This window comes from Amphibalanus amphitrite, unplaced genomic scaffold (assembly GCF_019059575.1).
Source record: "Amphibalanus amphitrite isolate SeventyFive unplaced genomic scaffold, NRLGWU_Aamphi_draft 001103F_arrow, whole genome shotgun sequence".
In the NCBI taxonomy this organism is placed as follows: domain Eukaryota; kingdom Metazoa; phylum Arthropoda; class Thecostraca; order Balanomorpha; family Balanidae; genus Amphibalanus; species Amphibalanus amphitrite.
The window spans coordinates 76,363-90,642 of NW_024882597.1; the positions used below are offsets into that span (position 1 = coordinate 76,363).

The window sequence follows — 14,280 nt, forward strand, 5'->3', positions numbered from 1 at the left end:
CGCACATCGACGGGTCGCTGCACAGTGCACACATATCTGCACCTTATTATAGCTAGCACTTTTAAAAATGGTATCCGAAGGTTGGGACTTTTCAATTAAGACAATCACTATTCTTTAGAATTGTGATTTTCTTATGTCAACTGCCAGAACGACGTATCAATGCGGATAGATAGGTGGTGCTAGCGCATTTACGCCATCGCTTGTTTAATCACACGGTTATGGAAATGCGATTGAATATTGACTATCATGTTTTTATTCGTCGGAAGAGCAATATCTGTGCTTAATGATATGCGTATTGCGTAGGTGCAAACAGCCAGTATGTGTGAAGTGTGAGCGAGGAGTGGAAAGTGAAGGACAGCTTTACAAGCATGACGATTTTTGCGTTATTTGGGCTTAAATGATGTGACGGCAATAGGAACATGCAAGCTCTGTGTGTCCGCATGACGTTTACTGATGATTATTAGCCCACATTGTCATAGTATATCATAAATAAGTAGCCTTTCCGGTATCACTTAATGTTTTAGCTCCTTGCGCTGTGGATGAGCTTAACGTTTTATCGCATTCGCAGCCATATAATAAGGAGGACCATGAAATGTTAAGGGGCCAGATCCATTATGATCAGCAGCAAGTGACCACAATGCATGGCAAGGTTAAGGCATTTATGGTGAAGTAGCTGCTTCTAATGTTTTTTTTTTTGCACACGATTGCTCTTTGTTGTTTAATTTGATACTACCGCGAACAAATACTATCTTTGCAAATAAAATATCTATCTTTGCAAATATCTTTGCAAAATGCAAATATTTTGGCATTCATAATGTGTGTTTCATGCAACCTTACAGGCTGCTATTGTTCATTGCCATACACATATGAACGCAAATGTTAGATCATTGCAGCTTGCACATACTGTAGAAAGCCATCAGAATCAGGTAGATAATGTTTAATAGCTTGCATCGTTTTGAAAGGCAAGATGCATCTGATGCACAGGAAACGAGCATTCGTACGGATAAAATTAAAAAAAAAGTTGACGGCCTAGGCCTGAACAGATATTGCGCGTTGACGCGCTCTACAAACGTGTTTCGATAGATTTGTTTATTTGATAGTCATGTCACATAAAATATAAGGTACAATACATGCCTCTCTATACTTGTCTCTCCATAATATCGACTGTGCATTATAGCAATGCTTAAAATGCCTGCGTTTTCGAAGTGTCAGTAGTCTGAAATAACCTCTTCCTCATAACAATGCCACACCAATTATAGTTTGCTACTTTTTTTATTCAACGCAGCCATGAGATTCGTTTATTTGTATACAAACTATAAGATGAGAGTAGATGTAGGAGTGAATATAGGAGTAGAAGTGCAGCCCGAGTAGTGGTAGGAGTAGTGGTAGGTGTAGGGCAGAAGATCAGGAAGGAGAGGGATGGGTAGGGGTAAGAAATGGGGATAAGCAGGATGAAGCAGAAGTCGGGCGGACCATATGCTGGGGTACGGGCAGAGCGTCGAACTCGTCATAGGCGGCGGAACGGGGGGGGGGGGGGCACCGGGGCACCGTGCCCCCTTTGCTTTTGGCATTTTAACATTAGCCCTATGGGCGTTGCATGGAAAGAATGGGACCAATAGTCGGCAGTGCCCCCCCCCCCCCTTAATTGAAGGTGTTCCGCCACCACTGGAACTCGTGTAATAATCAATGAAATTCATTCTGGTGTTCTTCTTGTCTGTTGTAATTGATATTCCCGAGCATGTCATGCCACCGCATATACATTTACAACAGCTACAAAGAAAAACAGATCAAGGCTTTGTTATGTATTATAAGCCTTGACACATTCAAACCGACGGTTCACACAATGAAGATGATGTAACACATAGCGCTTAAATCATAGAGATTTTATATACACATACATGTAAAGTAACACATATAAGATCTCTATTGCTAAAATAACGTCTGGCAACGTACGAAGTGTTGCAGGACAATGGATGTGTTGATTCATCAGGGCTCGAGAAAAGTCCACGATCGGGTGTCGGGTGGTCATATAAAAGTTCGGAAAATATAGTAGGTACACCCTGTTAACATTTGGTCCACGTTCAATGTCATGTAACATAATTACACAGGGTACCTCACAAGAAGAATTGCCTCCTACAAAAGCATTCTATTGCAAAAGTTGAGCTATGGATATCTACTGCTAAGTTAGTTCATGCTAAAATCAATGTAAGAACTGCGCATCTTTAATTGTACGATAGCATCAGGTAAAAAAAACACACACACACACACACATCGGAAGTCTGGCCTTATTGGAAGGTAATTGTTATAGCGCCATCTCACCACGCCTCCCTACCCATTGTGATAATTAGCATGAGCTAACTTGTAGCCATACATGCATTCTTTTCTATATAAAGCGGGAAGTGATTCTTAGAAGGTAAGCATTTTGCCATTGGTGCTGTTTTATAACCACCTGACTAATAGCGCGACCACACGACTACCTCAATCACTGACCACATCGATCTACGAAGATCAGCACGGAAACTGAGAAACAGCCTTTGCACCTGCACAGGTAAAGTGAGCGCCGCTATACGGGGAGCTCAATGCCACGGGATCGTGCATGTGGTTATTCCTGGAAAACCCTAAGCTGAACAACTTAAGCATCTAACCACAATCCACGCTCACTTTCAGTGCAACGGTTTTAGTTGGACAGTGATGTCATGACCAGCCTCTACCGGGCCGCCGGCGACGGCTATGTTCCGTACAGCAGACACACACCCTGCTAAACCCCGCGCCTGACCACCCCGCTCCGTCAGCGGGACACAGGCGAGTCGCGACAGCGCCTGTTCAACACACAACTAAATGCCACCCTCCAGCGCCTGGCCCCGGCAGCAGTCGCACAGTTCAGAGGCGCGCAGGCAGTGCCGCAGCGTCTGTCGAACGGCCTGGGGGCTGGGTGAGCCGCCCTACAGCTCCAGAGCGTCGACCGGCCGCAGCGGGCGGCGTGAGCTCTCCGAGTAGAACTGGGAGAACCAGCGCCGGTACTTGAGGATGGTGGCGTCCTCACGCACCAGGCCCGGCTGCGGCAGGTGGTCCTTGTTGTTCCAGATGCGCACGTCGCGCTCAAACTGCGGTACAGAGCACAGACCAGCCATCAAACTACCTGTAGTTCGTCCGAAAGGGAGCCTAAGATATTTATAGCCTTATGAATTTATATCGGCTTTCTTCAAAAATCTTTAAATATGCAATTACTTGGAGTAAGTGGTAACAGAGCAGAAAGCTTGTCTAAAGCAGATGATATCAATACTTTTATTTTTACTTTGCTAGCCCTAATGCTAATTGAAAGCATGCTTGTTGACATTCACCGTTACCATACACTCGTATGCAATCTAAGCTTCACATTTATGAGATGCACTTGCTTCCATTGAATGAAATGCAGACGAAATAAAACTGACGTCCAACTTCAAACGGAGACTAGTCTAGAATAGACGTTACTTGAAAACAGCATTAGAGGTAGGAGCTTCAAAGCAGCGTCCCTGCAATGTAGAATCGAACTATGTCTGGTGAGTTACACATTATTTATATCTCACAAACATTATAAACTAGCAATAATGCATTATGCTTAAAGAAGCATCATGCAAGTAAATGACTGGTGTGAGCATTCGCTTGCTGCTTTCGACTAGCTCGCGAAAAATTCCAAGTAGTAGGATAAACATGTATATTTTATAATTAATTCTTTTGGGTTCATGAATGACAATATATAGCTATTGGTCATGCCAAAAGAATTCATTCAAAGCTATCGAAATAAGAGTCTGATTTAATTCCGAAAGTTCCATTCAAAACCAGGAAAGAAGCGGCAGATAAGATATCCCTCCATATAGAAACACGGGCGACAGATCCCCCATCCTTCGTTACATAACTGCCGCGTTATGTAATGCGTCTCGAGCGACAATAACTCATCCCTGCAGAAGACGCTCCTCTCAAAGTTACCACGATGATCTGGAAGTGTCCAGATGTCTGTTACCACCGGGAATTTCCGTTTCTGTTTGGAATGCAGCAGTGCCGCCGAATCAGCGAATTTTGCACATGGTGGAAGGCGGCGGTGCTAGTGACGCACGGCCCGTTCAAGTCCCCGAGTTAAGCGGCGCAGTATCGCGGAGCGTGCAGGCGGCTGCTGCGGCTGGCGGCGGCGCGGCCGTAGTGCAGCGCCAACCGCGCCGGGCCGCCGCGCCGAACGCAGCCGGCCATAGCCATATGAGAGACCTCGAAATACTGTCTGAGCGACAAACAACACGCTACCATATACTAAACTTGCATTGAAAATGCCTCTCTTATCATCATTATCCCGGCCGGGCCCGGGGGGTAATCCCAACCACCGCAGCCCGGGGGGGGCGTTTTTCGCCCCCCCTGTCTAGTTCCGTAAATAAGGGAGCTACGGAAACAAAAGCGATACCAAACGAAAGGTCCTTACGAGACGATTCTAAAGCACCTAAAATTTTTGACCTCAGGTCAATTTTCAAGGTCAGAGGTCAAGGTCAAAGGCAAAAGCCGGCACATGTGTAGTGATCTCAAAGTAAGCCTTCTAGAGGACGGCAGGCGGCATCAAACCGGCAAAATTGGGTGTCAAACGAAAGAAGAGAATCTGAGGATTCCGAAAATGTGCTCAAAATTAAAGGTCAAGGTCAAGGTCACGCTCAAAATTGACCTCAAACTTGGCACTTTTTCGCACATCTTGCGTGCTAACTTTCAAGATGTTTTAAAATGTTTTGAGGCTTATCAGTTCCCTATTTGTGGTTCCTCTTACGATACAAGGCTGCTCAAAGGTCAAGGTCACTGAAGAGTATCCCTGCTAGAGGCTATTTCACTAATTCAAGTTAGTAATAATAAATAAGACAATTTTGCCATCCGGAAGCTCTAAATGAAGGCTTAGAGGAAAATAGATGCCAGATTCGTGATCAGCGGGTACAAATCCATCATAAACGACCTTTCATGTGTCAAGGTCAACCAGAGGTCATTCGAGGTCACATGAGGTCAACATAAAACTTGACCTTTTCCGAACAAAATATATATCATTCGACGCGGCTTGACAAGGCGAATGCGATGGTACCACTGCCGTAGCTCTAGGACCGTTTTTGTCGAAGTTATTTGCGAAAAACTAAAACCACATTTCGGGGTCGTTGACCTGACCTCTGACCTCAGGTCACCAAAACTATTTTTCTATTTTTCTCTAGGTCAAACGATACACAACCGTGCTCGTAATTTGTCTTTATCTCTAAAACTTTATTTTTGGCAGCTATTTGAAGTTTGCGTCTGTGACGCCGAAGTTTGCCGTGCAGGGGTCTAGAAAAATGGACCTTGTGACGTCATCAAGGGGGCTAGGTCCAAATTTTTTACTTCAGAAGATGTCAAATTGATGGGAGAAAAGGTACTGAAAGTTTCGCTTTCCTATCCCTAAGCGTTCGGGAGCTATCGCAAATATTCGCCAGGGGGGGCGAAAAACGCCCCCCCCCGGGCCCGCGAGGGTTATGGTGTAAACTGGACACATCTGCTGTTACGAAATCAACTATCGCGTTTGTTATGGTGGTGTTCTAGGTGAAATAAGGAAGTGTTATAATAAAACTCAAACCATTTAAGAGAGAATAATACGAATTCTTTTAAATTCATTCCCCAGGCCTAAAACCATTGCATTCTTTGGAAAACTCGTGTATTCATACACCTTCTGGGATTGTTTTGCAAAAATGAATATTTTATCACCCTAACAGTGATAAAACATTCGGAAGCGTACGTACCTGGTTTGCCTCGACCATCAGGTAGAATTTGGCGATGAGCGGTCCGAGGCCGTAGGAGCGATCCCAGTGGATGGTGTGGATGACCTTTTGGCGCAGGTCACCCACCGGAGTCACCAGCTGCTGGATCACCCCGCTGCCCAGCGGCGACTTGAAGTTGATGTACACCAGGCCCGGTCCAACCTGTAAATGATACGGCAGAAAAACAGGATCACTGTAGTGATGCTTCAGAATGAATGGAAGCAAGCTTTAGGGAACCACTTTTACGCAATATCTACTCGTTTATTTCTGTTATGCACTGCTAAAACATTATTCATAAAACATCATGGTGAATAACAGCCATTGCCATGAATAGGGTGGCTTGTGGCTTTTAAACTACATTGCTGATACTTCCCTGTAACCCTGTTATCTAATCGACTGCATCATCGACTCGCTCACGTGATTTACAAACACTGATCGGACATGTGACGGCTCGGAATGCAAACTTCGCCACAGTTACGTAACCACCCTCTCGGCGCTGACCTGCCGCACGGTGATGTCGTTGTGGTAGAAGTGCAGCTTTCCCAGCAGCACGAACGTCATCTGCATGTGCACGAAGGCCTGGTGCCGGTGCTCGGCGTCCGGCTGCCAGCTGGCCGTCCAGTTGTGCCGGATCCAGCCCCACCGGGAGCGCTCCTCCAGGTCATTACCGTCGGCGAATATTTTCTCGTGGATGGCGGCCAGATGGGCCGGGTCGGCACCATTCTCCGGCAGGTCCTGTCGGCAAAGACGCGGGATCACACGTCAGCTGTAAGTCAGCTGCACGTTACAGGTCACAGGTCACAAGTCACAGGTCACAGATCACAGGTCAGCTCAGAACGACCGCACTCGGCGGACTGTCCAGTCGAGTACGACGGTAAGTGCGACTTAATGCGAGGTCAGAGAGTCCAAACCATGGGTCAACAGAGTGACGTCGTAGTCTGTCCTTCCTGACCTTCAGCTGTGACCAGCGACGGCTACGGCTAAAAAGTGTCGCTGAAAAAGGAGGCAAACTGATGTGTGCGGTGCCACCGCTAGTGTCATCTTAACAAGCTCGCGTCGAGAGAACGGTGAATGTCGCAGGAGGCCTTTTATCACATGACATATACTAACATTGTAGTTTACATAATCGCAAATACATAATCGTATTTACTTACATAATCGTGACACCATCGCGGTTGACAAGATTAAACTAGCCCACATGGATGTGGGTGGGCGGCTGTACCATATTTGTGGGCGCCTCTCACAATTGAGTGCACACGCTTCTCATCAAAATGTGTGGTTCTCTCCCAGCGCATGTTCCCTCATCTCACCTGAATGTGCGCGGCCACGAGGTGCTCGGTGCGGCCGCGGTACCGGTAGTGCCCCGAGGCGATCTGCTCGTAGGTGGGCGGGTACCAGCTGGGCGGCTCGCCCTCGGCGTGGTGCCACACGTGAATTACACCGTTCGCCTCGAACACGGGCCACGAGGTCACCGAGAAGTGCTTCAGACTACCTGCCACAAACGAACGACAGACCAACAGTCACGCCACTAGAAACGCAAGCTGTTGCAACTTGGTTGTATGTGTTTATCGATTTGTAATTTTGTGCTCATATAAGGTTTCAAATATAGCCACTGGTGACATCCAAGTACCTACTGATGAGCTTACCGTAATAAATATTCACTTCATTGCCATGATTATTAGTCACCTCAATCTAGGAATAACGTTCAAATGCTATCGATAAAATTAGCACCCCAACTCACTTTTGCTCTGTTTGGTGTACGGCACGCACTCGACCTGGCCAGTCTGGCCGTTGAAGAGCCACTTGTGGAACGGACACTCGATGTCCTCGCCGCGGACGGCGCCCTGCGCCAGGTCGGCGCCCAGGTGGGGGCAGATTCCGTCCAGCACGCGCGCCTCTCCGGCCCGGGTCCGGAACAGGACCAGATGCTGACCTGCCGGCACCGACAGTCGCGACGTCAGGCGGCCGTCTGTTTCAGTCTGTTTTAGTCAGTTTCACAAACTATCTCAGTCTGTTTCAGACTGTCTTGGTCTGTCTCTCCGTTTGTCTGTCCGTGTGCCTGTCTGTCTGTCTGTCTGTCTGTCTGTCTGTCTGTCGGCGCGCACCTCGGGCAGTGATTGCGGCGCGATAGGGTGCGCGACGCGGCCGCCGGGACCTGGCCGAGTCGCCGGTTCTGGCCACGGCCGGCGGCCGTCGTCTCTCAGAAAGGAGCCGAGTCCGACCCTCCTCTGCAGAGCGGCAGCAGCAGGAAGAGGAGGGGAGCGAGGGGAGGGAGTGAGCGCCGCCCGCCGACCCATCCGGGTATACAGGACACACGCTGAGCGCTATCCCAGTGAAAACTCCCCACCCAGCCAGCAGAAGCTCCTCACCGTCCAGTCAGTAGCTCCCCAGTAACAGCCACCAGCAGCTCTTTGCCTACCTATGCTAAACCGTGTGTCTGTCATCTCCAGCCTCACCAGTCCCATACCCATCACCAGCCGCTTGTCACCAGGACTTGACCTCTCCGTCTGCTATCCCCAGCCTTCCACCTGTAACCAGGATCTGGTCTCTCTGCAATCCCATCACCATCCCTCTATCTGCCACCAGCAGCTATCTGCCGCCCTAGCAGCAGCTCTGTCGAGTGTCGCCCCTCGCCAACCATCGCCCCGCCTCCGATCAGCAGCTCTCCCCCGCGTCCTTTACCGCGGCACTTAATCCACAACCAGCCCTATCCGGCCTCCCCTGCGCCCGCCGGTCCGACCGCACATTTCTATTACATCACTCGTCCGACATTTACTGTCCGGCACCCCAGCGGAGCGTACGGCTCGACGGCTCGGCGGCCGCTCCACCCTCCGGCCGGCGGCGGCGGCGTCTGACATTGGCCCTGGTGGCTCTTCTTGACCTTGCCGTGGAGGTCCCAAGAGTGGGTCACCGGCTGCCACCCCACCCGGACACCCTGCAGGAGCGCCACATATACGCAGCGATCGGCGCCGCTGGCTACCGGCTGGAAACAAACTCCCCTCCACTCTCCACCCATCCCCATACCGGTGGCATGGCACAGATTCTTCCGGTTCCGCTTGTGTCCCCCCAGCACGTGACGATATTATGCAGATATTTGACCATAGGACAAATGCATAAATATATCGCCATGTGTGTGTTTTGATGGATGAATGGATGGGTGGATGGATGGAATACGTCGGCGACAAGTTGATGCCACTTGGCAACTGATGTCTGAGAGTCAGTTTTGAACGAGTGCAACAAGTAGTCCTGATTAAATCCCCAAAAATCTTCGCTAAATATTTCAAGTTACTCCGGTTCCATTAACGAGTTTAACCGGGTCGACCGGTTGCGTGAAGCCTGGAAGGAGATGAGCTAAATATAGCCGTCGTGTTTTTACATTATTTCTTGTTTGCATGCAAATGCGGAATTATTGCCACTTTCTAGGCCAATAAAGAGGCGGAGAAAATCCTGACCACTGCACTGAATATTCCGCACCGATTAGTTATTCAGCTCAGTTCGATTAAGCTAGCCAGCAAACATTTGAGATCATAACAGTTCAGCTTAGCCGTTCACACCGATTGCACTACGTAGAAGTATGTCGAGTGAGATTGTGCGTCAAGGAGTATGTTGAACAGGAAATGCAAAATTTGTGATCTTCGTGAGGTCTGCACTTGCTGCATTTGATGTGTTTGCAGTCAATACTAATTCAAGCTAACAGCGCTTTATCGTAGAAAAATATCGATACTGGATCATTGTTGTGGGGGGCCCTGGTCAGATTATAACAAAATCACACTGCACCCAAGCGACCCTGCTGAAGAACCTGCCCAAGCCCCATCATGCAGGAGCCCAAGAGCCTGCGGTAAGTCGTTAGATGTCCGGTGAGGTCGGTGGAGGAGGGATCTGTGGACCTCGGGAGACGTCCACCACTCACCGAGGATGTCGAGCGGGCGCACCTGGCCGGGCCGCAGCTCCCTGCTCTCCAGCGCCGCGAACCAGGCGTTCGGGTACGGCGGCGGCATGGCGGCCTCCTTCTGTCGGCGGCGCACCTCGTTCACCGCCGCGCACCGCCGGCTGCCCAGGTTCTTAGTAGAGTCGTCTCGGATCGGACCAAAGTCCTCCGCCGCCTGCCGCGCAGGGACCGAGGAACGTGCGTTAGACATGGCTAGGATTTCATTTGCTCACGCAATCGTTGCTGAATGAAATGGAAGACGAGTCGAGCTTAGTTCAATGTGGCCACCTCAGTAAAGATGTGTCATGACTTATTGGTCATGAAACAGTTAAGTGGAACGTTTATGTACCGGTCAGTAGCTACGAACTAACAACCAGTTGCTATTGCGTAGGATAACATGAATATTGTTAACGGTAAGGACAATGTGACCTTAACAGTCACTCAATGAACAGGAAATCTACCAGATACCTACCCAGAACTTCCCGAGCAATGGGGCATCCCAGAACCTGTGCAACAAGATCTTCTGCTGACATGCATTTGTTCACTGAAACATACTTGTAATTCCAGAAACACACTCGAACGGTGCTGCCATATATTGTTTACATTCACAGAGCACCAGGTCCAAGGTCATGCCGTGCCCGAGGACACGGAGGTTTTGTGCTGCCGCCTCAGTAAAGCATTCCGTTCCGACTACATGGCCTTTCCCAGGCTAATAACTCCGGCAACCATGATATCGATAGAAGCGAATCACCCCCATAAATGGGTACAGCAGAACGCCTTGAGTGGTGTGCGGACAGGGTCCTACGGAGGGGCTCCTGGAAGCCAGAGGTCTGCAGAGTGAGGACGAGTGTCCGGAGTTCCTGCTGGTGGTGGGGCGGCCCTCGTGGGCGGTGGTCGTCTGCGCCGGGCCAGCCGGCCGACCCTGAGCCGGCACGGAGGACGGCTCGCCGGCGCCGGCCGTCCTGCCGGCCGCCCTGCTCCCCTGCCGGCCGGCGGCGCACACGGGCTGGCCTTGCCGCCGGCCGGCGCGGAGCATCGGCACATGTGCAGATAAGTCACGAGCCGACCAGCCCTCGCAGAGGACCGACGAGCAGTTTGGCCCCGACGTCCGGCCGCCGGCGGGATAGGGTAGACGGGGTGGGGGGCTGGGCGGACCGAGCGAACCGCGAGCTGCAGCCGCGCTGCCCCGAACGGGTCCAGACCACGCCGCTGCTACACGGAACGCCGTTAGACCAGGTGGTGCAGAGAAAGCCAGGAGCCAGAGACGTCAAATATGGACTTTGCCAGTACTGAAAATGTCATGTTCACACTTATAGCATCTAATACTTTTACAAGATAACGGAAAGTGGTGCTGGTATGTTTTGGGACGCATATTTCGGGAACATTAGCATTCCCGTATGGGCCGTATGGACATGCATTTTCATCCTTATCGTGGTATAGACTCCACTGAATCATTTGCGATCTCTCACTGGACTCTCTCTGGTCTACTATTCAATAATTCATTAAAGCAAGCACCCGTCACAGTGTGTGACATGAGATGCAGTACAACGTACGAACAAGGCGCAGCAGTCGGTACAGCTTCTTTCCTGTGTAACCATTTGGCACTCACCTTGACTCGGTTGTAGGGCACGCAGTACAGGGTGACGGCGTACCACAGCAGCCACCCGACGACCAGCAGGCCAGCGCCGTAGCTGGCTGCGACCAGCAGCTCCTGAGTGCTGAGCTGCTCTGGACTGACCAGCAGGCGCGCTGACATTAGCGCCAGCACCGCCCAGCACGCCGCCTCGCGCATGAGGAAAGCCATCTGAAATATAGGCAGAGGAGAAGAGGTGTCAGAAATAATGTGCGTCGGACACATAAGGAAATAGCTATAAAGCTCCATGGTGGAGCTACTTCTTGAGCCTGACTGGCAATGAGCTATCAGCTCCTGATGGATTAAAGACAAAGTCTTTTTTTCTGATTAAGTTTCTGAAATAATGCAGAAACAATCACCTCTGGGTCATTCCGTCGCTCCGTTAGACATTACCTAGCCCGTGTCCGAGAGCCGCTCCCCCACCGGGACCCGCGCACACACTGTACTGCCGTGCTCACCGCCTCACGCACAGTGTCACTATTTGTACGCGTGTCTGTCGCAGCTCTGCCAGAGACGAACCGCCGCGGGCGCCGCCGGCGGCCACGGGACCGGTCACGTGACCGGGCGGGCCGCAGACCGGTCTCAGACGCCGGAACGGTGCGTGGGCACAGGGGCACGACTTGCTAGCAGTATCGAGCTGATCGTTTCGCTGGTGAGCTGTTCTTCAGATCTGTTAGCAAACTCTGCAATGATGGACAAACGAGGCGTCCCCGCATAGTAACTATATCCATATCTAAGTCAATTAATTGTGTACCTATATATTTCAATTTTTCTTGAATGACTTCACATTCCGGGGGTTTTAAATATCAATGTAATGAAGCTAGTCGAGCCTTTTTCCACAATTAGGCTAAGATGCCTAATTAGCGACCCCCTTAATTTGAACCATCACTGCTGACGCTCTGGGTGCTACTGTATTACTGGCTTGATTTTCGGATAGATCGTTCATTTTCTATTAAAATATATTCATTTTCTCTCCCAATATCCACTAATTTATTTGTAGTGAGCATTTTAGCAAGCCATTGCAAAAAAAAAACGCAAATAGGGAACTCGTCCTGATTAGCGACCGGGGAGGGTCGCTAATAGATCTATGGGTTTTCCCATAATAAAAATGGTAAAAATGCGACGCCCTAAAAGTTGAAATATGATCCAAAATGCAACCCATACCCAAAGCACTCAATCACTGGAACAGGAGCGTTTATCCAACACCTTTATGAAGATGAAAACTGATCACGTGATGCACCAAAGGCGAACAAAAGGCAAAAACCCAAATTTTGCGGGCTATCTCGTATGATATTCGGGACCCGCCCTGGATTCGGCACCCCTGCAGTCGGTGACGACAGTTGGTATCACCCGACACACATCGCAAGCTTCAGCAACACCACATTTTCATTTCTCTCTTTTCCCCGTTCTTTCCCTTATCAAGCTATTTGCGACCATGTCGGGCGCAAATAGGAAATATGGGTTGCGATACATTTTTGACCACCATGCAGTGCACAGTTAAGCGATTCACTACGGGAAAACGGCAATCAATTGAAAGAGGATTGATTCAGAATAAAAAATGGTGCATCATCTTATTGTGCATCGCTTTTCAGCAGGTAGGGTTCAAATACATACGTTTTGGATAAGAAACTGGTCATTTTTATCTAAACTCTCCTAGAACGTCCCACCAGAATCGACAACCGGAAAATAATTTAGTTTGATAACCGAAGTATGGCAGGCCTTTTGGCATGATTTTCACCCCGATTTCTCTTGCCAGGTTTTCTGTAGAGAGGTAGATCGCAAAGAGGAAAGGGTCGCTAATTAGGCACCTTACCCTACCCATCACATTTTCTAAAGGCGAGGCTTTAGCAGGAGAAAAACGGCGTGTAAAGAATGATAGTGTTTATGAACGGTTATTACTTATTGTTAATCTAAACTTGTTATTTCATAAAAGCTCGCGTATGCTTGTCACTCGTTATAACATATGTGGAAGAATACCGCAAAGAAAAGACGGTTGAGGTTATTAGCTGGCAAAATACATGCGCCGTTGAAAAGACCGGATTTGATAAAACACGGTATATGGTGTGGGCTGACCTTGACAATGTCAATCGAAAAGAAAGGTGAAATTTCAGACGGGACAGATATGTCAGAAGGTGATCACAGGTAGTGATAACACGGCATGTTTACCTGGTCTACCAAACATACAAACTAAAAAAGAATAACCAGTAAAATTGTGAGCCAATGTGTTTTTGAATGCGTTTATTGTCGCGCTACAGCGAAGAGGGACACCGGACATGGTAGAACTCTTCCCGAAGAGTAATACGACGGGGCATGATAGAACTCTTCCCGAAGAGTAATATGACGGGGCATGGTAGAACTCTTCCCGGAGAGTAATATGACGGGGCATGGTAGAGCTCTTCCCGAAGAGTAATACGACGTGGCATGGTAGAACTCTTCCCGAAGATCTTATGACGGGGCATGGTAGAACTCTTCCCGAAGAGGAGAAAAACAGAGAAGTGCTTCATGTTTATTTTGGTAGCTGAATTATGTCGAAGTTAAAGGGCCATTGACTGCGCCGTCCTGCTGGAGAATTTATTGACTTCAAGTGCCTCAGATACCTTTAAAAGTTATTTTGAAGAAGCCCAGTAAACGTTATCTTTAACTATTGCAGACGCAATCTACATATGTATAGCGCGTCTCGTGGTTCGATGGGTTTATTATTGCACTTCCACGTGAACCTCACCACTTCACTCAGATTGCTTCCATTTAGGTAAATCAAAGCCTTTAACTCCTTGTTGCTAGGCTAGGCAGACAATCCCGCTGCACGAGCTGCTCTGAGTTGCTGAGGATGAATTCTGAACGTTTCATCAGTCCTCAGCTAGCAACAGCAGCACAATAAGTTGCATCACTTCGGGGTCGGCATAGAATATAATGGAAGGTCGTCCGAATGAGATGGA

At 49.1% G+C, this 14,280-nt stretch overlaps 1 protein-coding gene across 2 annotated transcripts in view; it reads right to left on the reverse strand.

Moving 5' to 3' along the window:
• Nucleotides 1–1,789: 1,789 nt before the first annotated feature.
• Nucleotides 1,790–14,280, reverse strand: part of LOC122370150 (cholesterol 7-desaturase nvd-like) — a 38,521-nt gene continuing 26,030 nt past the window's right edge. The window contains exons 1-8 of one of the 2 annotated variants that reach the window (XM_043345513.1): nt 11,738–11,805; nt 11,321–11,515; nt 9,694–9,886; nt 7,525–7,716; nt 7,094–7,275; nt 6,285–6,518; nt 5,766–5,945; nt 1,790–3,104 (exon numbers count right to left, since the gene is read on the reverse strand). In XM_043345513.1, coding sequence (XP_043201448.1) covers nt 2,943–3,104; nt 5,766–5,945; nt 6,285–6,518; nt 7,094–7,275; nt 7,525–7,716; nt 9,694–9,886; nt 11,321–11,515 — 1,338 coding nt within the window. In that variant the 5' untranslated portion in view covers nt 11,738–11,805 and the 3' untranslated portion in view covers nt 1,790–2,942. Of the gene's footprint in view, nt 3,105–5,765; nt 5,946–6,284; nt 6,519–7,093; nt 7,276–7,524; nt 7,717–9,693; nt 9,887–11,320; nt 11,516–11,737; nt 11,806–14,280 lie in introns of those variants that run through there. The other variant, XM_043345512.1, reaches the window with a different exon arrangement.